The sequence below is a fragment of the Sphaerodactylus townsendi genome, linkage group LG08, assembly GCF_021028975.2.
Source record: "Sphaerodactylus townsendi isolate TG3544 linkage group LG08, MPM_Stown_v2.3, whole genome shotgun sequence".
NCBI lineage: Eukaryota > Metazoa > Chordata > Lepidosauria > Squamata > Sphaerodactylidae > Sphaerodactylus > Sphaerodactylus townsendi.
This window is the reverse complement of record NC_059432.1, coordinates 35099859-35127609: the sequence shown is the minus strand read 5'-3', so window position 1 is coordinate 35127609 and position 27751 is coordinate 35099859. Positions and strand designations below refer to the sequence as shown.

Here is a 27751-nt window from a genome sequence, read left to right as displayed (position 1 = left end):
GCTCCAATAAAAAAAAAGATAGAGGACTCCACAGTAAGCACTGCTGTGTTTATTAATGGAGTGATAAAAACTAGAGAGTATGATGCAATAATCGCCGATGCGCACACACTATATTGGTTGTGGTGGGTTTTCCGGGCTGTGTGGCCATGGTCTGGTGGATCTTGTTCCTAATGTTTCACCTGCATCTGTGGCTGGCATCTTCAGAGGTGTATCACAGAGGGAAGTCTGTTACACACTGTGTCCAGTGAGAAGGGAATGTTTCAGTGGGGTATAAATTGTCATGTCCCCGGGTGGGTATTTGGGTGGAACTTGCTAGGCAAAGGTGTGGTTGATAGCATAGTATTGCAGGTGGGGTTTTTCAGTTCAGGGAGTGATTCACATTTGCATTGTATCAGTATTTAATTTTCTAGTGGGGATTCGACCTCAGTCAAGCAAGAGTTTACTGCTCAAGTCACATGCCTAGAATCACGAGCTTCTGGAAAGATCTCTCTTTTCTTCTTCCAGAAAAAGAGGAGAGGCAGACACAGAGGCACAGTTAGACTGAACAGATACACAGACTGAGCTCTTGCATAGACAGAGTTTGCTATTCCTATGTTTAGTGTAAATGTTTAGTGTAAATTCGTTTGTCATCTAGTAAAGTTCTGCAAAACTCACTTGCATCTCTGCCTTATTATTTGCCCTGCTAATCTATTGCAATACAACAACTATGCAAATAGGCATCCGCTGATCATTCAGATATCTTGCTTGCCCCCAGGAAATTAGGACAAAGCTGCAAGGTTTTGTTTTTTTATTAATTGGCAAAACATTTTGTCCTTTTATTTTGCACCCCCTTCCTAACATTTCCATATGTATTTTAAAACGTTGATTTGCCCTCCTAATCACTTGCTCACATATTTAGTGCAAAATCAGATGTTTAATTGTCCCACTGAAATCAATGGGATTTCTAAGTGCTTAACTATTTAGTCCTACAAATGCACACCATGGAGCTCCAACCTCATTTTGCAAAAATGTAGAGCAGCCAAGTATGGAAAATTTGGAAGAAAGCCTTTTCCTGCCCCCAGCTTCTGTGCTACAAATCAATTTACCCCACCTAGGATCACACGGCATCATCTGGAGCAGCACAACAGAAAACATGTGGGCAACTTGCACAGAGAAGTGACAAGTATGGAGAAGGGTTAAGCCCACCCCCCACTCCCTATTGCTTCATCACTCCTAAAACTGCGCACACGAAACTCCCCAATCTAAGGCCTTGTTATGGGCTCTCCTACTGCATAATTTGAAGTTTTCCTCTAAATTTAGCAGCCTTGTTTTCTTGTGTGGTTACCTAAGGGTTAATCTGCTTTACAGGCATTATACCAGATTTTGTGGGGTGGGGTCAAAACAGTATAATCTTGGCCTCTTCTAGAAGGCTGCGTTGTTCTTTATTTCACTTGCTGCAAGTTGGGCCCACTTAGGTAATCAAATCTGAATCTAGTCTAAAGGTGCAGAAAGCTACAGACTCTGGACACAGATGCTTCAATATTGCCCATTTGATAAGACAATCAGGTCCAACTTGCTGACCCCTCTACTCACTAATAAAGAAGGTCTATCAGATCAACAATTTTTTAAAATCTTTTAAACAATGATTCTTCCGCTATCAATGAAACGGTGGCTAAATACCTGTGCTATGTTATTAAGTTGCAACCATGATTGTTTTACTCTATGATTACTACTAATCTGTATTGTTTATTATGCCAATAAAAGGCTTTGACTGACTGAATACAAAGCCAGTGTGGTGTAGTGGTTAAGAGCGGCAGACTCTATTCTGCTGAATCGGGTTAGGTTCCCCCACTGTTCTGCATGCACCCTGCTGGGGGATCTTGGGCCAGTCACAGTTCTCTCAGAATTCTCTCAGCCCACAAAAAAGCAGGCGGTGGCAAACAACCTGAATGGCTCCTGCCCTGTAAACCTGATGGGGTTGCCATAAGTCAGCTGTGACTTGACATCACACACAACAGACACAAATTTTAAATGGCAACGGTTAGGGAAATGATGCCTGCAAAGAACTGACAGCAAAAAAAGAGAGAAGTGCTAATGAGGATGGCATATTTGCAGCAAGCAAATACACACCATGCCTTCCAAATAGTGCGTCTGGGCTGTGTTCTTTTCAAAATGATCAAAGTAAAGCAAGTTTGAGAAACTGTGAAATGAGGAAGTGGGGGAAAAATGGTAAAGAAAGAGTCTACTTCAGCACATTGAGATTCTCCCCCCCAAGCCCCCCAAACTGTGAACAAGCAGCCAGACGTGTATTTTTGGTATGTACTGGTTTTTTGTCTCTCCTTTCCAAATTATTTTCTGTCTACTATTTTTCAGACTGTAATCCACCTTGGGCAATGTTCTATTTAGCCTTTTCTGCAAGGAAAGAAGAATCACTGGGACAGTTTTAGCTCTACAGGTGGCTTTGCTGTGTGCAGCAGCTCTGCGTTTTCTTTATTTTTTTCTTGCATGAAATTTTGCCCTTGATGGAAAAAGTGATTCGGTCATTCAATTTTGACTTAAACAAAAACGTGCTGGCATCCTGCAATGCAAATTCCCCATGCTGATGGCAGGATTCCAGCAACTTCATTTGTAAACGAGACCTCTACAATCATAATTAATAAAAAGGTTGGCATCTGTCCCATTAAAACAGCAGAGGAAGAGCAAACATTCCAACATTCAAAAACACTCTTCCCCCACCTTTTCAGAACTGTTTAGACAAAAGAGATCTTGTTTCCTCAATAAAAGTACGTAACAACAATGTGTATATTTACGATACAGTGGAACCTTGGTTTTCATCGGTTTCGGTTTTCATTGATTTTTTTCAGTGAAAAATTTGTCTCGGTTTTCATCGATTTGCAGTAAGGTGCAGGGGTTTGTGAAGAAAAATCACCCGGACAAAGCTGTTGCAGGCCATATCTGCAACTTGTTTAATGACAATGTCTTGCCCCATTTCAGACAAATCTTAAAGAGGCGTCAGAAACAGACCTCTTTGGACAGCTTTCTGGTGCGACACTGGTTCACTGGCTCTGAAGCTGGTCCTAGTGTTATTGTTTGTTACTGTTTTCAGCATTAAACACTATGTTTATTCACCAAAAATGTGTTTTTGGTATATTTTTTTGAGTGCCTAGAACGGATTAATTGGATGTACATTGATTCCTATGGAAATGTTTGCCTCGGTTTTCATCGATTCTTTTCGGATGGATTACCAACGAAAACCGAGGTTCCACTGTATACGGAAGAGTAAAAACAACACATCCCTTTTAAAGAAAAGTTCAGAGAAGTATTTGCAATCACCATACATTATTTCATGGTTTATCATTCACTGCAGCTAAGAACAGGGAAAGGTTCTTGCGTGTACCAAAGAGGTGGCTCACACATTTTTTTCTATTTAATAATAGGTCCTTTACCTAGCAGGGCATTCACTAGCTATATTTGAGCTCATTAAATGCAGCAATGTGCCCCTTACTTTAATTTTGGCAAAGAAAATAAACTGGATGGAACATTGGAGTACTTGCAGGAAGCAGAGAATGTGCAATTACATGGAGTTGCAAACAAACCAGCCATATTGATAGATACTAAGAACACTGTGTAGTGTATGTCAGATGTCACTGAGCCAAGAAGGAAGTGAGGCAAATGAGGAAGAGTATTCATGATGGCCTGCAGTGTTTACTTTTTCATTGCTTGTGCATGGGTTGGGCAGGAAAAAATGTCATCTCTGATGTAGACCTAAATCCCCTGTTCTGGGATAAAAGATTTCCAAGTTCTTCCATACGCATGCTGTTATTTTTTATGTTGCAGTGAACAACACAGAAGCACAAGCCTGTCTTGTGGGTTATGTTTGCAACCTGTTTTCCACAAAACCAGTTTCTAGTATTTGCGGGAAGGAGTGCCTTTCATATCATACTGTTGAGTCTATGGACAGCTTTTGTTTGTTTTTACCCTGTTCTGGTTTCTCTCATAATCAAAAACTGGGTGCAGCCCTGGTGTATCACTGGCACAGATGTGTTATGCGTGGCGTCTCTTTCTGGTTTTGGCTTCACTCTCCGCTTCCTTCCTCCTGTCTAAATAAGCAGCCGCATCTTTAGAGTCTATACAACTGCAGACCCGGATACTTTGTTAAGATCGTTTGCTAATGGAAGTTGTAGATCAGAATCAACACATTCACAGAACGTATTGAAAAAAAATTGTTAAATAAACAAACAAACTTGGAGGCTAAGATCCTCAGAGGCTCCTGCCAATAACAAAACACTTCTGTGGTCTGTGTATTGACCTTCTCTTCTGGGGGCACTTCTTCACATCATAACTCTCTGAAGGATCCCCCGAGCAGTTCCAGGAACAACTCTGTATACTTACTATGTTGGATTAGCAAGAGACTAAAAAGTGACCAGAAATTAAAGGCAACAAGAAGTGCTGGCAGTCAGGATTACCTGAGATTCAAGTCAACGTTTGATTGTTGTGAGGTTGAACAGTGCTGGTGTTACATAACCATGACTCACTAACCCATTCACTCACATGAGACAAATTTTCAGATAGACCGAAGAATTCTTTTTATAGCACAAAATAAATTATATAGATAACAAAACTGCAACAAAATGCCCTGTATTGTATGCTGAACAACAGATGTTACAACATGAATATATTTATTGCTTTCAGAAAAGAGCAGTTCAGTGCTAACAAGCAGAGTCATTGTACAACTTGCCCAACTTGATTTTCTTGGGTTTTATGCAACTGGGCTGGAAGCATATTGCAGCATATGGACCATATATGGGGTGTGAATTTTTCCAGCAACTAACAATGGTGCCTCTGGACATCCTTGATATTAGCACTGAAAGAGTTTGAAGCACACTCATAGTATGTACTTAAAATAGATTAAAAGTGACATATATTAACTGGCTGGTAAATGGGCTCTCATGTGATTGCCCGTGACAACTATGAATCTCTTCCAGACAACTATGAAAGAACAAACTGGACGACACTTTGTTCTTTGTCCTTTATGATGCAAATTACTAAAAAAGGTTAAGAGTGAGTGGGTAGACTAGTACAACGTTTTTGGGGGTCTAGCGCACGTTACAGATTGGCTTTCAAGAATGTATATTATACTTCAGTGAACAATTTATACCATTTTCATGTGATACTATGAATCTCAATGGTAGGAGTTGCCTTTGAATATGAATTAAAGTTTAAAATGCATGCGCTAGCCCCAAAGTAAACTCAATATCTGTACCCCACTTTATGTTATATTAGCCACTATGGTAAGAGCCTTCCACTATTTGTCTGAGGGCTGAAACTCAGTTCAAGGAAAACAATTTGATATGAGATCCAAAAACAGACTTTGGTATAATTCATTGCCAATAGAAAATATGGACACAGAGATTAATAACAAGTGCTAGGTATCAGACAAAAATATTCAAAACACAGAAGATGGGAAACTTGGGTCACTCTGGTAGGTCTGCTGAAAAGATGGGGCATATCCTTATAGAGATACAGAAGTTAGGAATAATATCGGAATGTGACATTTGATTAAATTCTGAGGCATTTCTGCTAAGCATTTAGTTGCTAATGGCTGTCTCATAAAGAAAGGTGAAAAGGAACTAAGGTTCAGCCCCTGCACACATTTCTGTGACTAGTTCTAGTTTTAGAAGCTGCTCCCCCACACCACCAAAGTCTTTAAAGAGGGCTGCTGAAAACACCTCTTTGAATTAGTCATTCATGAATTGCAGTTGAAACCTTGTATGTTCTAACAGCAGTTTCCTAGGGAACAGCTTTTCATAAATGCTGCACCAGGTATACCACCCCTCCCTGCTCTGGGAAAAAAATGTATCTGAATTTTCTTTTGTGGGGGTTTTCTTTTCATTTCACTTACATCCACATTAACTGGATATAAGAATAAACCGTGTTTTATAATCATGGCTCACAAGCATTCAGTATCTGACTGGTCCAATCAGTAAAAGTATTTTCTGTCAGTAGAGCTACAAGCCTCTAAACAAAGGAAATGGTAGCTTTGGAGGGCAGGCTCTATGGCTATGCAGCTGAGGAAAAACAAAAGTTCTGGAATGAATTACAGCTTTGGTCAGTTCCCTCTCCTAACTACATTCTACCTCTCTCCTCTCCACCTACGGGGATTTCCAAAGCCTATATGTCCGCTTCTCAGTATTGTAATCTGTGCTGAATATCTTGTCTTACTGGACAGACATTACAGACCAATAAACTGCAGAGTCTGCCAGGCTCCACCAGTAATTCTCCACCTCCTGCTTCTCCAAGGCCCCTTCCGCACATGCAGAATAATGCATTTTCAATCCACTTTGCAGCTGGATTTTACTGTGTGGAATAGCAAAATCCACTTGCAATCAATTGTGAAAGTGGATTGAAAGTGCATTATTCTGCATGTGCGGAAGGGGTCGGAGTCTATCTTGGTTCTTTTCCTGTCCTGTAAAAATCCTCCAAGTTTCACAGATGAGCCACCAGATCCTTCCTTGCCTTTGTCCACCCTGGCTCTGCCTTCTGGCCCCACCCAAAGAGCCACTATTACAAAAAAAAAGTTGGCAACCTTATCAGCAGTTGCAAATGGAAAATAAGTACTCACTGACACATCAAGCTGGAATGTGACCTTCATAATAAAATCAGAATTTTTAAATAATACAACAGCAACAACAAACTAGGAATGTTGCAGAGCACAAGGGGGATAATATCAAAGATGGAAAAAGCACCATTATAAAGTGTGCCTTCAGACAGATTTAATGAGAGGCTGTAATGGCCTAGATATAAAATGCATTTAGCCCAGTTGTAACAATTCAGCTAAGTACAGAAGAAACATGCCACAAATCCAAAGAAAATCCATTTGAGCACAAAACCTCAAAAGAAGTAGGTGATCCTCTTAAGCAGCAGCATTTTTGTTCCAAAAAACAAACACCCAGGTAACAAGACAGTTTCAATATTTACAACTGCATTTCTTTTACAAAAATACATATATTCTTAATAAGTAGGACAGACTGTCATTAAACCAATGACCTGGAAAGATTTTTTTTCACTTCAATTTGAATGATTCATAAGCTGAATTTTACAACCACAAAAGGGTTTGTTAAAAGATGTTCTCACTTTTGACAAAAAACCCCTCTCGAAATATTTCATACATTAAAAAGAAAATCAGCAACAAAGTAGTATGTATTAAGGTCTCTACGTATTGCAAGAGCGACTGTGGTAATGCACTCATAACCATCAAACCAGACAAAAGCAAGTATAGAAGCACTACCGCTCAGGTCAACCAGCTCCTTCATGTCGTTACTTGGATCATACCTGATATAAGGACACTTACAGCCCAAGCCTATGCATATTTTCTCAGAGTCAAGTCACTGGGAACCCTGGGGGTTACTTATTCCCAACTTAGTAGGCACAGGAATTAAATCCTTGCCCCTCTTGTTACCATTTACCCTAGTATATATGTGTATATTAAAAAATGCAGCACAGTATCTCTTTGTAACGGCCGACTTGTAGTGGTAGTCTATGCTTTGTTTGTAACTTTAGAGAACAGCAGCATAGATTTACTGCCAGTTTCAGAGGCAGAATTTAACATCCAGCCTTTGCAGATATCTTTTAACATTAAGAACTGCTCTGGAAAAGATTAATCAAATGCACTGCATTATATATGCATTGCATCGCACAGTGTTGGGGAGACAGTACCGAAAGCAGTGCATTTTTGCCTTTAAAAATCCCCCTGAACAATAAATTCTGTAAAAATGAAAGCGATTACCTTGCTTTGAATCTCTAAACTTGTATTCCCAGACTTCAAAATATAATGCAATTAAGCCCTGCTGCTATTTTAAAAGTCAGAAATTCATTTGTTCAGTATGATGTGCTTTGCAGATTTTGCAAGATCAACAGCACACTGAATTTTTGGTTCACAGGCCAGGTATAACCAAACACTGATAACAAAAGCAGAGAACTGAAAATAAAGGCCTTTGTATTTCTCCATAAATTGTCATCAATGAGACCCCTCATTGTTATGATGCTCATTGATTGGGAGGCAACTAGTGCGACTTTTCATTTTAAATCATGTAAACTCTTCAATATTTTATTTTAAACCCCCAAAAGTGTGCAGGACTAATTCTAAAGCTGCACAAAATGCTTCAGGCACAATCCAGCATCCACAATGATAATCAACTTTGACGTCAGGCACCATTCCAGGAAAAAAAATCCATTCCTAGAAACCCCTCCCCCACAAAACTTACTTCTCTAGAAAGCAAGTTCATATAATTTTTTTTTAAAGTACCACTGGGCAAACAAAACAATATTTCCTGTCTGGGGCCCCTCAGACTCAAATTACTAATCTTGTCTATCACACATTCCTTGAAGAAATATGCACAAACTGTTTTTGCTCTTCTCCTCCGGTCTCAATTTTATTCTTGTCACATACTCTGTACTCCGAAAACCATACATAAAAGATACTGCTAGAAAAAAAAAACACAGTGGAAAATTATGTCACCCTGCAAATTCAGTCCAATACTTTTCTTTGGCAAGAGTCGCAATAGGCATGGAACTATTTTTTTGTTTAATTGTCCTGAGGCAGCACAAACAACAGTTCCTAAAAAATAACCCTTCCTAAACATTTTTGGAACACCTTTTGGATAAATAATTTGAATACATGGGTTTGCAGGAACGGGCTTTTTACAGCTGAATACTTCAGCACTATCAGAATTTTGGTAACCTAACTGAACTATATTGTAGGCGTTTGAGAATGGACACCACTCCCCAAAATAAGCAAATCATTTGGCACAAGACCTATGTTGCAAGTATATTATTAGTCAGTCTAGATTCCATTAGTGGAAGCAAAGAGATGGCACCACCTCGGTGTTTGTGTAAGAGAGATAGATTTAACTTTGTAGTATCTAAGTAAAATGTAAATGCCTCAATCAGGGAACAAAATTAACTTATGTAACCCAATGCCATATTTTTTATGGATACCTGTGTGCCCTAAGCTTGGGCACTAGGCAGTATTTTGCTGCCAGCACAGTGGCCTTGCAGATCTCTGGACTGGACCTGCAGTGGTTTCATGGGCCCAACCTGTGGCCGCAGGTGCCATTTGAAAAAATCTGTGGTTCTTTAAAAATTGGTGGGAAGCCCCAGTCCAGTTTGAATGCACTGGGGCCCCAAGAGCTCTTGTCCTCCCCGCTCAGATGCATTTGCAAGCACAGCCCAGTTTGCTGTGGCTGTTTCTACACTTGAAATGTGGACTAGGATCTTGCAGCCATTTTCAAAGAACTACCAATGTTTTTAAAATGACATCAATGGCCACAGGATGGACTTGTGGCCTCTGTCACTTGTATTTTGGCCCAATATAGAAAATATCTATACATGCATGGAATAATCATCTTTCAAAGAAGGGAAAAAGAAATGTAGCGTGTGCAGAAAGTGAGTCACAACAGCCAGCCAGTACTGTTGTCAGATATGGAATTTTTTTGTCCCCAACTGAACTTTGTTTTAGTGCTTGCATGAAAAATCTCCAGATACACTCAGCAGCTTGGGTGGAATACTTGTATTTTTAGTTACATAATCTTTCTTTGGCACCAAAAGATTGCATTGGTTCTACTAATCACGAATTAATCTTGAATTTATTTTGGGTACCCATGCATTTTTAGGAAAGGTCAAAGAATAAATGAGTAGAATGCTTCACTGAAATATTAAGTTCTGCAGCAGACACCTGTAGTTGGCTGGCCTTTGGACAATTATTCAGCCAAATGTACAGTGGTAACTATGAAGCACCAGTAATTCCAAGGTATAGCTACAAGGTTACATGAGCAAGGGAAATTTAAAGACTTCAAGTTTCACACATAACATGGTTGTCCATTATTCATGTGGAAAGATACTTGCTCTCAAATAAAGTTTTACAAAATTAAACCTACATTAATTCTCAGCCTGCAAAATCTGTGGGCTTACTGAGCTTGTGAAGAAAGTCTTTGGATCCAAACCCCAAATACTTGCATTTCTTTACAGTAAAAAAGCAAAATTTCTTCTTATATAGGAAACATGAGCTGTTATTATTGGGCTTGAAAATACCTTCTCCAAATCCACTAAAAGCAAATACAACATAAAAATAAATATAAAGTCTGAAGATGCATTTTGGTCAACTGGCATGAAGTTTTGAAACATGCATCATGAGCCAACAAAGGAAACCGTAATATAGTTCAGATATAATGTGGAAGTAGTATATACTTCATCTGAACAAAATTCAGATAGTTTTTATGCCTGTACAATGTTTAAAATGGCAGAGCAGTGGTAACAGAACATAAAAGATTCATATTTGCTGATAGTAAAAGAGCATTTATAACCAGTACAAAAGTTAGTCCCAGTACTAACAAATAGATGGTATATGGTACAGACTTCAAGGACTGGCACCATTTTTACTAAAGTCAATGGCCAAACATTCAATATGCACAGTCTGGCAACCAGCAAGAGACTGTGTGTGTGGGCATGCCTGTCCCTGTGCATCAGCGATGGTTTGACATGATTTTAATTCCCCTCCTCTCCTAGTGACATCACATCCCTCCAGGAATCACCAGAGGGAAATTTCTAGGAAGGACTGATGTTGCTTCCAGGGAAGTGACATCATGCTGTTAGCTCAATGGCCTTTTTGCTGTCTCCCATCACCATCTGAAGTAGCAGCTAGAAAGGACAGCAGAAGGCGGGGGATACTCCACCCGCAATTGGGGGGGGGGGAACTGGCAACCCTAGAAATGCCAAAAAATTCATCATGAATTACTAGCTTGTAATTACAACCTTCTACAGAAAAACTGCAAACTAGTGGTCTTTTGCGTCCCTTTCCGTGCTTCTGGATCCTCAAAAGGGGCACCTTGTTCCTATGGCAAGATGTACAAATTCTAGATATGTACTGAGTTCAAGCGTCTCTGACTCCTACCCTAGCATGAGGAGATACAGAAGATGCTTCTTGAAAGGCAGAACTATAGAAAGAGACACATATCTCTTTTAAACCACTTTAGGTTTCCCAGTTAATGTCTGAAGTTCGTTTATGACCAATTAGGTCTAATGCCTGTTGCATTTATCTAGGAATCCAAGAACTAATTCCATGAACCCAGAGGTGCTCTGGACATATTCTTCATGAACAACAGATGTTATATAACAAACTAATTTTAAAATGAAGCAAATTTTCAAACAATTTTTGATATGGTATGGGACCAGAGAAAGGGTCAATAGTTCAAACAGACAATGCTAAAACTGAGCAGCCACGAGTTTCCTCATGAACCCAAGCAGCTATTTAGGTCAAACCAAATGCATAAAGGATGCTGGAGTGGGAAGAACACAGGTGGATACAGTCATGATACTCCAGCAGAGCCAATAAGATCCAACATGCAATTAATACTACCAATTCTGACAGGACCAGTCACTACAGGTGAGGGAAGCAGGCACTGTTCACAGAGGGGGTTCAAACACAGTGTGGCGGGAGGGTTGCTATTGATCCCTTTTATTGATGCCTCTGCCTCTTATGTGGGTGCTGAGAAGCATATCTTGATTTGGTCTTGGAAGGCACACAATATTCCTTTAGAAATAATGGCCAGAAACCTTTCATGGTCTAACCCCTTTCTGTGCTTAACAAGCCAGATTTTTAGTATCATTCTATTACTGTTTTTCTGAAATTAATTATTCCACTATTATTCATAGTGCGTAATTTATGCTGAAGGAATTGTGTAATGATGTCCAAACCCACAACACAGCATTTACAAATGAATAGAATGCATGTGCGATAACTAAGGCAATCATCAACATTTTGGCATTATCCACTTCTCCCCTAAATAGCCAATAAGTAATTTTGGTCAGAAAGCTTTGTCTGCCATATTTCAGTTTCGGATGTGGTAACCAACTGTCCAACAGTTTCCATATTCCAAATAACCACAGAATATGGTTATCGGCATATGACGAGTAGGTTGACACAAGATTAGCACAGTGGTCCCAATTCATTGAGAACGCTGATTTCAGTCTTCCTTTTTGCGGGATCATCACTAGAGCAAAACAAATTTTAGAGGAAGTTTGAAAGGACAGGTTTCAAAGACACCCAACGCATACTTTTTAGAGTACGTTTATATAATAATTCCTTTTTATCCCCAAGGCATATATTTTTTAAAAAATGTTATGCAATGGATTTTTTAAAAAGACAAATAATTTTACCTGCCGCATGTGTGCTGATTTGCTACTCCTCAAATTCAAAACTCTAGGTAAGTTTTATACTCTAGTGAAAGGAGGTTATGAGACTTTATCTGAGTGCTTCAGCACACACTTTCAGTTCAGGAATAATTGTGTTTCATTTCTCTGACAAAAAGTCTAATTTTTAGATGCTTCAAAAAGACTGGTGCACACTAATTAGTGAGCTATACCTGGATCTATGAGAAACTGAACAAGAAAAAAAAGAAGGTAGTGGCAACATAACCACATTTTTAAACATATATTATATACAAAATATTTCCAAAGTTATAGTCTTTAACCTTTTGTACAGTACTTCTTTTAAACAACGTTATTCAGTAAAATAGTAAATGTGAAAAAACTGGAACACCACATGTGAAAGACTGCATGGCCGTCTTGGTTAATGTTATCAACATTACTGACCAGGGAAAATTTCTAACAGGCAGAGCAAACTATTCCAGAGATTCTGAGTCTTAACTATACATTGAACAATTTTCCTAGTAGACTTCGATACCACAAATATCTTATGGATGTTTCAGTAGCAGAATGGCACTTGGCTTACTCTAATTGAGGTGGGGAGGGGGAAAGAAAGATGCAGTTGATCAACCGAATAAGAAGTCCATATTTACATGCCGAAATTCTGGTTGTGTCCCCCCCAGTCCAGGCAAATCCATTCATTGTGCAATCTGTCGATGGGTAAACATAGTGCAGGATTAATCTCAGTGGGATCTGGCCCTTTGGTCTAACCGAAGTCAATTCTGGGTCGATACTGCAGAACCATGGGGTAAGACTAAAACCACAATGAAAACAGAACAAATAAAAACAATGACTGTGTATAGACAGAAATATAAAAACTTGTACAACTAGTAGAAGACTTATCAACAGATTGTTAGCACTAACTCACAGTATATAATAACATGTTTTGTATTAAGGGAATCAAATAATCAAACTGAAGTTCAAAATAAAGGCTCAAAATAGAAAAGCCAACCCCTGACTTCTATGTGTGGGGCAAAGGTTGCACCTGAAATGCCCTGGTAGTTGCAACACAGAATTTATGTCTCCTACATACATAGTAGCTTCCCAATGCAAACTCACTAGGCACACTCTTCCCTGATGTTGTGGCCCAGGACAATCGTTATATACAAGATTACCTTGTTTGAAACACACAGGGAGGTCCACAGCCTCCAGAAGGAACTAAGCTAATGATTTCAATGAGATATTTCAGGGGTGAGGGTTGGGAAGTCCTTATTTGGGGTCACTGCACAGTCAGGCCATGTCTCAGCAACAAGAAGAAACTGAAAGATCATGAAAAATGGAGCATAAATTCTCTAATTCTAGTCCCTGGAATGTAGTCCCTGGAATGAACACCGAGGGACTATACATTGACTCGCTCTTTGACTTGCTCAGAAGCAGTAGCACGGACTGTAGTCTCTGGGACCAGGGTAAAAGACAGTGAGAAAAAGGTGAGCTCTGTTTTTTTTGTGGGGGTTATCCTTAAACTCAATCCTTATCTGATGTGTATGTTTTTGATGGTCTGTGTGTTTGTTCTTTGAGGGCCTGGGGAAGCTTTTGTCTGTATGGGAGGTTCCTTTGTTGTTGGCTGTGTGTTTGCCTCAGGCTGTTGAGGGGTGGGGATTCTGTTTAATCACCCAACCAATTTGAATCAACTGCCACTCGCTCTTTGACTTGCTCAGAAGCATCAGCATGGACTGACACCAGGGTAAAAGGATCCATCTTCAGGAAGATAGCAAAACATAAGGTAGTGACTAGTGGCAAAAGTCTTCAATCCCTAGGTTACGATCTGGAGCTCAGTGAACAGGGGAGGGCTCTAAAGAAGCAAGGCTAACTTGGTTTTTTAGTGGTCAAGTGTAGAAGGTCTGGAATCCATGCCCTACGAAGAGAGACTTAGGGAGCTGGGGATGTTTAGTCTGGAGAAGCGAAGGTTAAAGGGAGATAGCTATATTTAAATATTTGAAGGGATATGTTGAAGAAGGAGCAAGCTTGTTTTCTGCTGCCTCAAAGACTAGGACATGACGTAATGGATTCAAGGTGTAGGAAAAGAGACTGCACCTAAACATTAGGAAGAACTTTCTGACTGTCAGAGCAGTTCGACAGTGGAACTCACTGCCTTCCAGATTGGTGGAGTATCCTTCTTTGGAGGTTTTTAAACAGAGGTTGGATGATCATATGTCAGGAGTGCTTTGACTATGTGTTCCCCCATGACAGGGGGTTGGACTTGATGGTCCTTGTGGTCTCTTCCAACTCTATGAGTCTACATTCTAAAAAATGTTATACTCCAGGGCTAATTCAGGCAGCAATTTAAAATACTCCTTAGACTGACAATGATTCAAAAACATTTTGGCCACTATTCTGCCAAAGTACTTTTAAGTTCTATTTATTCCAATGGGGTAGTTAACTGATGGATCAACTGCTTCGTTGAACCTACTTGTTCTTGAAAAAGCTTAATGGGACATCTTTTGTATGATCAGGCTCTCTGGACAAAACTTCCTTTCTCTACCCCTGGCACCCCAAAAGTATACAAAAGCAGCAACCTGATGAAATTTCAAAGCAAGGAATGACAGTTTCAGTCCTCCACAGTGGTGGTAGGCATAAGATAGCATGGAAATGTGGCAGGAATCTGAATTCATGTGGCAGCTGCCATGTGGCAGGAATCTGAGTTCATGCTCTGTCACATATTTTGTTTTAGCCAGTAATAACAGCAGGGATCATCCTATTGCTATAAAGGGAATCCTTGAAAATGGAGTTTTAGCCAGAAAGAACCTACAAGACATGCTGAAAGATTTTGGCCTACTACTTTGGTTTAGATGTTACAAATGGAAGGAAGTTAGACTATCGTCTTTCCTCATTATTAAGAATGTCTATTTGTTCTTTATCCAGTTGATTCACCAGCACGTACCTTAACAGTTGAAGCATTTAAAATCATTAGAGCAACCAGCCAGAAACATAGTCTGTGGCCATGGATGCACTATTTGCCATTCTTGCTGTTGGCACTGGACAAATGAACTGCCAAAGCAAAGGCACGAGTGAAGAACTGCCTTCCATTTCTACTATGGTTACTCAACATCAGTTGCTAACAGCAGATGGAAGGGCAACCTTCTCCATTTTCATTTGGTTGTTATGACACTCTCCCTAAGGTCTGCTCTGGTTTGATACCAATTTTGAGTAATTGTTTTATGCATCACTGCTAGCTGGGCTTTCAACATACTAATGGAAAAAGTAGCACCTAGTGTTGACAAAAATATTGAATGAACACATTATTCAGAAGTTCTTTTACACCCTAGATAAACACTAAAAACCCCAAAGCACTTTGAGCCTCTGATCTTCCAGTCTTAATTTCAGACGGGAAGATATTTGTAATATGGAACTTCAGGATCACCCCCTCCCTCCATCAGGTGGTCTGAATAATAAAGGATGTACTGATGTGATATTAATGACTGTAATTGTACAGTCGGGAGTGCCTCTTACCTGATAAACAGAGCCATCCTGTGAGCAGACTTGCGAAGATGAGCAGTTCTGACACCGAAACTGCAAAGGAGATGATTTCCTGATCAGATAAGAGGCATCCACAACTGGACACTAATTAGCAGTCATTCAAATTTTTTTTACACATGAGGATTTTACAATCCATACAGAAACAACATTAGTCCCAGAGTTAATAGGCAAATGTAACTTCTACTGGACCAATTTCTGTTGGAAATATAGGCTATTTCTAAAGTTACAAAACATTTTTATCTAGAAAATAAAAAGAGCAGCAAGAATTTAGTACACATTGGTTAGATCCAAGAATTCCATTGTGGGAGCAGAATGCACTTCAACTCACATGCGGGGGGGGGGGGGGGGCGCACACACATCCAAATCCTCCCAAATAAAGAAACCTGGTGAGAGAGAAGAGGCCTCTGTAAAGGGACCCTAATTTCTCTGGAGTCAGTTGCCAAGTGTTATAGGAGAGGGTACAGACCTGGAGGAAGAGATTTATAACCCATGTTTGTGTGTGTATGTGTGTATGTTGAGGGGTGGGGGATATGTGAGTGGAAGTACTTTCTTCACAGGCACAGGGAATCTTTAGATCCAAGAAATGGAGAACACAATGTAGATACAAGTGAGCAAAACCTTGTATTGCAGATAGACCCTTTGTAACAAGAATTTATACAGAAAACATAAACACAAAACTTAATTTTCAATGCTATAGCCAGTAGAAGCATCATTTCACAAAAGCCCGGTCATATTTTTAAAAAGTAGATAGTAATCTAGAGGATTATTATTAGCTAATTATTACAAAAATGTGCTAAAACAAGAACAAGAACACAGTTCAAATGTAGTAAAATTTGATGCTGGTTATATATTATAACAGCACAGAACTAGTCTTGTAGAGAAATCCCAATATAAGTATTTTCAATTTCAGTTGATTTCAATTGAAGAGTAAGCACACACTTAGTTGCATGTGGGGGAAAAGCTTCAATTTGGCTTAGTCATCATTACCTATTAGTTTCATTTAACTTATTAATTGATTGTATTTATAGCCTACCTTTCTCACTGAGACTCAAAGCAGATTCCAAAATTCTGAGAACACATTCTTACTGTACTTTGCCTAACCAGATCTATTATTTATTTTTAGAACTGTACACCTTCCCTTTTATTCTGACTAACCATGTAAGCCACTTTGAGCATTTGAAGAGGCAGGGTAAAAACATAAATATGCTACTAACCGCACTATGATGCACTGAAGAAATATAATATTAGCTACATCTCAGTGCTAATAATAGAACATGAAAGAGTTTAATGAGCACAGAACATTCTAGCTGTTCTGTACATAAATTTAAATGTTTTGTATTATTACAGAACTATTGGCACGTTGACTTTCAAAATTACTGGCTTGCCAAAATATATGAAGCCTGGGGCTGAATATTCTTTCCTACGGCTATGGTTAATGTTTAACACAAAATATAATGCTAATGGTCAACTACTGCCACCTAGATTAGCTGAAGACATATTGATTGATGATATTCAGCAAATGGGAGAGTTTAAACAAAATCCTGTTATCCAATTGTTTCCAACCTGCCTAGGTCATTCCATACCACAACGGGTAGCACCTATGTCAGATACATCTTTTTGAAAATACTGACAAGCTGCAACTTGTCCAGAGGAGGGCAACTAAATGGGTAAAAGGTCTGGAATCCATGCCCAATGAAGAGAGATTTAGGGAGCTGTGCATGTTTAGTCTGGAGAGGAAAAGAGATGATATGACAGCCATGTAAATATTTGAAGGGATGTAATGTTGAAGATGGAGCAAGCTTGTTTCCTGTGGCTTCAGAGATGAGGACACAGAATAATGGGTTCCAACTATGAGAAAAGAGATTCCACCTAAACATTAGGAAGAACTTCCTGATGGTAAGGGCTGTTTGACAGTGGAATATGCTGCCTCGGAGGTTAGTGGACTCTCCTTTTTTGGAGGCTTTAAAATAGAGGCTGGATGGCCATCTATTGGAAGTGCTTTTATTGTTCCTGCATGAGATGGGATTGACCTAGATGGCCCTTGTAGTCTCTTCCGTGATTCTATGAAAATGTATCTTGATAAGAAGGCTACTTGCTTCCAACATTCAGTTATGGAATGCCCTTCTCCCAACAGATACCTAGCTAATGGAGATTTAGAGGCCACATTTCAGCTGATTCCTACACCCTGCCTTTTTTTCCTGATTAGTAACTGAGCTGTTGAAAGTCTTTATAGGTGTTTTTGGTGATTTTTCTATGAATGGTTTTAATTCAGCTTATATTTTTAGTCATTTTGTAAATTTTAGAATGAGGGAAGGATATAAAATCTCACAAACAAAAAACAAAACTATTGAGTCTTTTGGTACCAAAGGCTACAACTACCACTGATCCTGTTTATCTTCTACTTTTAGGTAAGTTGGTAAGAGTCATACTGTACAATTCACATTGTAACTTTGGGAACCTATTAAAATTAAGGCCTTCTGATGTGTCCTGAATGCAGATATTGGATTTTTTTTTCAAATGCAGAAAATGTAAGAAATGGCAGAGCTCCCTGTGGAGAATTTTATAACCAAATGGAAGCATACACCATAAAATGTTATAAATTCACAAAACTGCTACTAAAAACTAATGATATATATTTACATTATCGCCTCGTAGTCTCCATCTCGTCATATAGATGAATTCCATAGTGTGATCCTTACCCATGATTTCCCCATTGCATAGTACATCTAACTGGAAAAAAGAGGGAAAGAAACACCAAGTACAATAAACCATAGGATAATCATGAGTCCAGGCAGTTTACCAAGATTTTCTAGATCATTTCTAGATGATAATTCATCATTTAAGTGGAAAGCATATAAATGCCTCATTAGAACTTGCCAATGAGTTAATGATCACTGAACAAAAATAAAAACAAAATGGGCTTGATCTGCTCAACTCCTTCACATACTCTCAAGGACTTTTCTCTTTTATTCCTGACTGCAGATTGAAACATCCATTTTTGAAGGAGGTTAAAAAGTAGTTTGGGATGTGACCTAGACATCCTTGTATGCTTCTTTAGATCAAAAGCAGTGAAGTCAGATATCTACTGCTGTACGAACACAATTTTTTTGGGAGAGATTAGCTCTAGGAACAAAATAGTTCTGCAAAATTTTGGAGTATTTCACCTGGATAAAAAGCCAGCTGCAAAGGAAGGCTACTGGTTGGTATTTATGACATCACTGCTGCCCATTCAAATACCAGTTCCAATGGGGATGGGGGCAGAGCAGTGGTGGGATTCAGCAGGTTCGCACCACTTCAGCAGAACTGGTTGTTAAACAACCAATTGTTAAATTATTTGACTCCTACCACTGGGGCAGAGGAATCGTTGAAAGGTAGCCACTAGGCAGCAGCGGTAGTGGAAGGTGACACTGGTGGAGGATCTTTTGTAGACAACAGCAATGCCACTTCAGCTAACCCTGGTTAGTGCTGTACAGAAGGCAGCAATAGTAAACACTTCTGATCATCTCTTACTACAAAAATCCTATGATGAGACAATCCAAAATGAAAAAGGGTATAGCCCTGAAAAACAGAACCCCAGGTTGGATGGCACTCAATCAGCTACTGTGGAAGAACTGAGAAAACTATGAATAGTGCTATCCTTAATGATATAACTGTACTAAGTCGAAAGGACATTAAATTGTTGATGTGAATGCATGCAAAAACAAAGTACAAAGCTGTTTGACACATTTGATAGGAATATGGAATGTGAGGCATATGAATCAAGGTAAGCTTGGAAATAATAAAACAAGTGAATATTGGTGGAATGAACGTTAACGATTTGAGATACGCAAATGATACCACAATACTGGCAGAAAATAGGAAAGATTTGAAATGACTACTGATGAAAGTTAAAGCAGAAATTGCCCTAGCAGAACTACAGCTGAACATCAGGAAGACAAAAGCAATGACTGCTGGTGAATTATACAACTTTGAAGTTGACAATGAAGAAACTAAAAATGTCGAAGATTTTCTATTACTTAGCTCCCTCATCAACCAAAAGGGAGTCTGCTACCATGAAACCCAACAGAGACTGAGAGTGGAAAGGGTAGCCATGAAGTTAAATAAAATTCTTGAGTATGAGATGTTTCGTTGGTGACCAAGATGAAGATAATTCATGTTATAGAGTTTCTCATTACTATGAATGGGTATGAAAGTTGAACAATCAATAAAGTTAACAGGAAGAAAGTGAATTTCTTTGAAATATAGTGCTGGAAAAGAGCTTTAGGGATACTGTGGACTGCCAAAAAGACAAACTAGTGGTTTCTGTATCAAATCAGCCCTGACTTGGATAGCCCAGGCAAGCTTGATCTTGACAGATCCCAGAAGCTAAGCAGGGTGGACCCTGGCAAGTATTTAGATGGGAGACCTCCAAGAAATACCAGGCTCGTGACATGGAGACATGTAATAGAAAATATCCTCTGAATGTCTCTTGCTTTGAAAACCCCATCTGGAGTCACCATAAGTCAAATATGACTTGATGGTAAAAAGCAAAATTTTTTTTAAAAAAATCAAATCAATCCTGAACTCTCCCTAGAAGTAAGCAGCCCATCCAAGTGGCCAGGCAGCTGGCTGTGGTGCCACAGCTGTGCCACTCCGCTGCTCTCATAAGAGGCTTGCTGGCAGCGTGGGGAGATATGCAATGTAAAAAGCCTCCTTTTCACCAAAAATAAACAGACATGGCGGCTTAAGAGGTAAGTGCCTGCAGCTGGTGCAAGGTGGTGAATAGTTGGGAGGAAGCCAACTAATGTCAGCTCCTTTCCTGCCATGCCCCCGGCCCTCTCCTGCTACGCCAGCAGCAGGGGCACTAGGGTCTCATCCAGTGCCACGTCTTAGGGTCAGGGAGGGCCACAGCAGCTGTGCACCAATGGATTCGCCCCTTGGCTGGGGCAAGTGCCCTTTGGATGGGGCCGTAAACAGACTACTGTTTTCTCATAATGGAGGCTACTATTTTCTCATAATGGGACCAAAGTACAAGAATCACTGGAGAAGACAATAAGGCTAGGAAAAGTTGAAAGAATCAAGAAATGAAAAAGCAGGAAAATATCCAAGCAAGATTCTTAACAATAGGTTGTTCTGGAGATCATTAATGTGTAGTCAGAACTGACTTGATAGCACTTAACATTCAGGCAATTTGCACAACAATCCAAGCCAAAGAAGTACAAAAGTTATTAAAATTTCTTCCTTTAACCAGCAGTTCTTCATATGTCACATATTTCACGACATTCCATTGGCATTAGAAGCCAACAACTATTTGCACCACTGAACTTTTAAGTTCAAAACTATTATACAAGGAACTCTACAACCTTTGGATTGTTTTCTTCGTACCTCATAAGAACTTGGAAGCTTTAATTTTAAGCTTAGAAACTTCTTGATAGTTCCAACGGTCACTCGTGTAGAACACCGGATGAATTTCTTCATCAATCCCTACAGAAAACAAACAACACTATGAATTGAGATATATATTTTAAATGTATGGTCTTGTTTAGCCAGGCCCAGAAACCTTGTACTGGAAAACAAACATGTACCATTTGATGTCATTAGTGAGGTGAGAACATACTTGGTGATGGAGAACATGCTTTACATGTGAAAGATCTCTGACTCAATCTGTGGCATCTCTAGCTAAAGGAGTCCAAGTAACGGATTTAAGAAATGCCACAGAGCTGCTTCCTGTCACAGCAGATAATATTAGGCTGTATGGATTAAGTATGAACTTGGAATCTTTGGGGCAGTTCCTTATGTACATAGGATGAGACTGCAGCATTTATGAAAACACTGTAAATTCAACCCTACCAAGCAGTTAGGTCCATGTTAAGCTTTATGGAAGGCAACCCTAATAATGTAATTCATGAAACACACATCCAAACTATGCATCCAATGATAGACTCGTGCTTCCAAATGAAGGGTTGAAGAATTGTATAAGTGTGGAGCAAATTCAAATGAGGCTGGATTTGTTTAATATTTCTCCTTCTAGCCTTTGCCTCCACCCAACCATTTTTCTCTGAGCCAGGCTCTGAGAATGGAAATGAGTCAGGATGGGGGAAACTAGCCTGGGAAAGAAAGGCTGCAAGGAGAAAACGAGAGAAGGGGAAAAGGCTGAGCAGCTCTCTCTTGTCCACTGCTTTTCTGCATGAAACCACCACCCCTGCTCTGCCTCTTGACAGCTGTTCAGCAGGATTCACTGCTGTGACATAGATGCCCCAAAACCTGTAAAACCCGTGAGCACATTTCAATTTTGAGAAAAGGTAGTGCCTCCACCAAATTGGTCACATGGGGTGTGTATTTGTGTGGAGATCAAAAGATGTAGGGAGCCTCCAAATATTTTGTAGAAGCGTCAAACCAAGATGAAGACTGCTGCTTCCAAATGGGCACACACTACAGATGCAAAGTTGGTACCTGCTGGCTCTTCAGAAGTCTTACATCACCACAGAGAGGGAGGAAAGATAGGACTGGCACTTTGCTTAGGGAAACTAATGCTGCTTAGTTTCTGTTTGCAAAAAATGGGGTAAATCTGCTTCTTCTGCAGCCACAGATACAGGCTGGCTAGTGTGTGTCTATTGCTACATTGAGGTTCACAGGGTGCCCAGGATGAACTCAGTGCTTCCTTAGCCAGCTGATACAGAATGACCCAGACCCTCCCTGTTTTAATGTGTTCCATTCAAATGATTTTGGATTTAACCTCTAGATCCAAAAAGCTAATGGGCACCAGGAAACTCATGGTTTGCTGCTGCAATGTCAAGTTTGGCCTGAGATTGCCCACAGTTTTAAGGGAACATTAAGGTACAGAAAATGAGAACAGCCAACAGCAACATACCTAAAGAGTTGATACAAAAAAAAGAATTGTTTCATTCTCAAAACTCACTTTTACTACATTATCTCCAGATTGTCCATTGTTGCGTAAGCAATCCAAACAGATAGCAATCTGAGGGTCACTCCTGTGATAGTCCTTATCATCTTGATTTTCATCTCTATCTCCATCATCATTGGGATTTTCAGATTTTGGATTTCCTTCTGAAAAAAAATAATTTAAACATTTATTCATAAACTGCAACCTATGTACCAGTATCTCAGTCATCAACATACTTAGAATCAATGAGACAGAATAGCAAATAATTGGGTTATATAAGTCACTGCATGCTGGCCCAACAGTGCAGCTTCAAAACCTAGTACACAATCCTGGAAACTCGGCAACTGGTTAGTTTCAGTAAACAACTATGCTGATGCATTTGTTAACTGTTATGATATGTACTACTAGAAGAGAATTTGTTCTACAAACAGGAAGGAGCATAAGATTCTGTACTGACACTGTCTATTTCCTAACTACAGTAAAGACAGCTTCAGCATCATAGCTGCACCAGTTCTAAATCATCAACCAACACATACATACACACATACAGCTATCTACTATCAATTACCAGTATGCACATTTAAATGTGCACCCTCCTCACACTTCTTTCTATTCTTTTTTCAGTTCTCCCCGACCCTCAGACAACGCCTTGTAAAAGGACTGTGTCAAGGTGTGAGATGTATATTATAGGTTGGGTGCTGTTGTTTTATTGATTGTCATCTGTAGATTTAAGTCTAGGTTTTAGTATTATTATTAGTTTATTGTATTATTTATGTTTTAAACTCTTGTAAACTACCTTGATCTTGTCTTGGGTTGGAAATGGACGGGGTACAAAATTTAGCAAAAATAAAAATAATAAAATATGAAAACCGGAATTTCTTGGTAAATGTCCAGTGTATGTGCTCAGAGGACTTGTAAGAAGATGAACTGAACAACAAGATCTACCTAACCCCTCCCCCACCAATAAGGAAATATTTTTGTCTATTTAATGTTCTGCAATTTGTAGTTTCTACATGTAAACTACCTAAATGTAGTTTTACAAAAGTCAACAATTAGAAACAATCTTTGTTAACAGAATATCTTGCATGTCTTTTTAAAATTATAAGTGAATTTCCAGGATATAACAGATCATCACTTTTCAGGATTACTCATAAGAAATTCCATTTTTTCAATAGTACTAATAGCTCTAAGCAACTAAATGAAAGAAGTTGCTGAAATGATGTCCTTTGTTGAGACAGTCATGAGGATGAAAACAATCACAATGCTTAAACATACCAAAAATGGATAAAAAGATCATAGATCTATTTGTTCCAGACAGACCCAGGGTGGGTGGGTGGCCGGGAAGCCTGCTTTTGAAGCAATGCTACTACCTATTCTGCCAATCTTCTACGGTGGCCTGGAAATGCAGTGCCAAGATGGAATGCCATCCTCTGCAACTGGCTCAGTGTCAACCTTGAGGACAGAAAAAATCTGCTTGGAGTAGCCCCCACTGACATCAGCCTTGCAAAATAACTTGCCTCTCATTTTTCTAAAGAGAGTAGAAATCAATGTTTTCAGCCTAAAAAGCCAATTCCCAAAAGCCAATTCCCAATATGCCCCATGAGACAAAGGATACACTAACAAAGATTTCATCAAGAGTTCCTGCCAAAATACTAATATCATCTTCTAGTTTTTGACTAACCCCTCCAAAGACCATCAACGTTTGTATTTGGCACTGTCCCAAAATTGTTATTAAATCAACTTCACCCTAAAAGCTAACTATTTCTTTGCACTCCCTGGCTTAGAACATTAAGCCAAGTGCCAAACCATTAACTATCCACCGCTTAACCTAAGCATCCAAAACTTCAGTTCAGTGTCTTCTCTTGTCTTCGCTCAGAAAGGTAAGAGGCTCCTTTGTCCTGGGAGATTAGGGTCACTTAGCATAACCCGAGGGCCCATTTCCCCCTATAATTAGCCCTTATCCAGCACTTAGCAACTCTGCTCATCGGACCAATCCTCTTCAAGATACAGTAACTATCACCTCACTCCCCAAAAATCCCTCACTTTTCCAGACCTTTACCCTCAACACTATCTATATCCTAGGATGGTGTGACTTCTCTGTGTGCTTTGAACATTTGTGTGCTTATATGTCTATTATTTTTACCCTTTTAATGAAAATCATTAAACTTTTACTCTCATGTCCTCTGGATTTCTTGCAGAAACCCATCTTTGTAAACTTTGGTGACAAAGATCTTGAGCTTATGTCCCCTGCTACGCCTTTGCTAATTCCCCTATTCTAAAAGGGGCAGATCACACCATTTTAGGTAACACAACAATGAAGAGAAGTACAATTTAAGGCAACTTTGTGAAATAATGTCTAAAATGCATTTCTATTGAATGACAGAAGGTATACAAATTTCTGGCATAAACTTCTTAGAAATAGCCGATCTAACATTGTCTAGTAAGAAACTGGTGCTCTAATTTGTTTTCTTTTCTTGCACAAATCTAAAACCTTTTGGATAAGTTAACTTTCACTTTTGTTACATGATCCTGCCTTGCTAACATATTATCTAAACATATATTGTAGATTTAAACTTCCAAGTTCATGGTAACTTGTCAACAAGGCTGTGGGCTGCAAGAAGATACTTTAAAGGAGTTTTGTAAACCAGAGCCAAACTACACAAACAATCTAAAGTAGCTATCTAATTGTGTAATATGCTGAAAATCATTGCCTAATGTATTGCATTTCAAATATAAATAGAAGATACTGCCTGAAGACCTGTTTATTTGTGGGAGGGGGTTAGAAACTCTAGTGACAAGTATGCTGTGAACTAGCAACTTTCACACTATTTTACGGGTTTAGGATTTTAGTCCATGCTTTCCCAGGGAATGGAATGAATAGTGCAGTCAGGGCAAGCAATTTACACTTTGCTTTCAGATAGTTATGCACATCCCAACCCCCATGGGAACAGAGCTATGCTTAAGCTGCCATTGCAATAAAAGGTAGTTATGTATGACTGTGCTACAAGAACAGTATAAATTGTACTCACATTCTCTTTCAAAGAGGTTATGGGAGGGGGGGAGGAAGGAAGTGGTAAATTATTTGCACTGCTGAAACAGCCTCACAAAAGCAGAGATAGCCACTAAAATATTACTCTTATCATATAAGCTTTCTGAGGCCAGGTACAAACATGGAAATATGGAGCACAAGTCTGCATACATAAACACTCACAATGCTAACTGAGTTTTGAGAACATCACTGGCAAGATGTCATCGAACTACCATCAGCAAAGATTAAGGGCGGACTAGATACAATGGAGCCCTTGTGGCCACAGAGGTGCCACTACTATCGTAACGTGATTTAAAAATGCCACAAAGACCTGAATCGATGTCACTCCCACCCTGTTATACTTTTTTCAAGCTCCAAAACAGCTGCATGCTCTCTCTCGCTCTCTCTCTCTGTGTGGCCATTTCAGCACTTAAAAAGTCTCATGGAGAGAAACAGGAACATCTCAGCCTGCACCAGCATTTTAGAGCACTTTAAAATGGTGGCAGCATCCCCATGGTGGACATAAGGACAGAATCATGTCCAGTTTGGCCCTAAGACCAGACAACTGAAGAACAGAAAAAATAGCTGAGTGTATCATGTTTACAGTTCTTGAAGGGCTAACCCAGACCTATGTCAATATTCTGCTTTCACTGAACTGCCTAGAGCAATTCTAGCAGAAATTATACATGCAGAAGATATCAGACATGGAAGTCCACAGGTATTTTTCAGATATTTACAGACCCTGTGGGTAGGATACTACACTACTGCCTATTCGTATTCACAGGATTATGCCTCTTAAAATCTACATAATGATAACTTCCAACAAAAATGTTTATATGCATGGACCCCATGTTAAAACATTACCAGTCAGCTTCCTGGATCCTATATAGTGTAACTGGACAAAACATTAACAGCAGTATAAAGTTTTACAGGGTTACTTTAATGGGGATTTCTTATATACCCTGTTCAGTATAAGTGCCAAAGAAACATCTACATTAGATAATAACCTATCTAATACGACCTATCTTTTGCTGCCTACTGGATCTTAGGTAACAAACTGCTACAAGGGCTAACTTCAGTAAATACTGCTGCGCATGAAGAGTCAATTTTGAGTACATTCACAATTTCTTATACATATCCATTCTGCCATGAAAATACACTGAACATCAACAACATTCTGCCATGAAAATACACTGAACATCAACATTATCAAAAAATGTAAAACTACCTCCTCCGTTTTCTTGAGGTTTGTTTTTCCTCCAGAATTCAGACTCGAGCTGCAGTTCTTCTGGTAAGGAGAATAAAGAAGGGTGATATTTCAAATCAATAATGCTGAACTATCAACGAAATTGCCCGGGAGGGGGGATCGTAAATCTAGTTATGAAAGTTTTTTTAAAAAACTTACGTTCTCGAAGTCCTGGTACCAACTTAAATATAATTTCCTCTAATGTATTGTCCAGCCTTTAAGAGAGAAGATATTAAGTCATCAAAAAGCTGATAGTTAAAAAATATGGTAGAACATTATTTCTGGAATGCTGTTCTTAATGCTTACTTCAAAAATCTTCTTATATAGCATGGAAGTCAATATTAGACTGCTTCATGAGTCAAGAGGAAAGATAGGGTATAAATACTTTAACAAAAATAAAATTTCATAAATATACTAAACAGTACAACTTTCTATGCTTAGTTATATATTAGTCATGTCTTACTGGTAAGCAGCCAGACAAATTTAGGTTTAATAGAAATGCAATCACTGTGTTTATTTCAGAAACAGGAGTGACACATTTCCCCATATTAAAACTTTTTTAGACATTTTACATTTCTATTGTCCCCTGCATATGAATGCACAGAAGAATGCTTTTTGCACAAGTGGGAGCCATTTGTACAAATGATTGCTTCTCGCTGCTGCCTCTGTGCCACATCCCATTCTGTTTTTGGGAAGTATATGAATGCTCAGGAGTGGCTTTTCAGAGTTGGGGCTGCAGTAGGACAAGGGAGCTGGGAAGACCACTTTCTATGAGCAGTGCTCCACCCATGGTTCACTGAATCTAAGCCAAAATCTACTGCCTATCCTGTCGGCTTACATGTATGGAACTACTACACTAGCTTTGTGCTTCCGCTCA

At 39.3% G+C, this 27751-nt stretch overlaps 1 protein-coding gene across 8 annotated transcripts in view; it reads right to left on the bottom strand.

Moving 5' to 3' along the window:
* Positions 1-4540: 4540 nt before the first annotated feature.
* Positions 4541-27751, bottom strand: part of PCGF5 (polycomb group ring finger 5) — a 50140-nt gene continuing 26929 nt past the window's right edge. For 3 of the 8 annotated variants that reach the window (XM_048505379.1, XM_048505380.1, XM_048505381.1), the window contains exons 4-10: positions 27034-27089; positions 26857-26916; positions 22616-22764; positions 21082-21180; positions 18358-18447; positions 15691-15750; positions 4541-12994 (exon numbers count right to left, since the gene is read on the bottom strand). In XM_048505379.1, coding sequence (XP_048361336.1) covers positions 12947-12994; positions 15691-15750; positions 18358-18447; positions 21082-21180; positions 22616-22764; positions 26857-26916; positions 27034-27089 — 562 coding nt within the window. In that variant the 3' untranslated portion in view covers positions 4541-12946. The remainder of the gene's footprint in view (positions 12995-15690; positions 15751-18357; positions 18448-21081; positions 21181-22615; positions 22765-26856; positions 26917-27033; positions 27090-27751) is intronic. The other 5 variants (XR_007245246.1, XR_007245245.1, XM_048505382.1 and 2 more) reach the window with 5 other exon arrangements.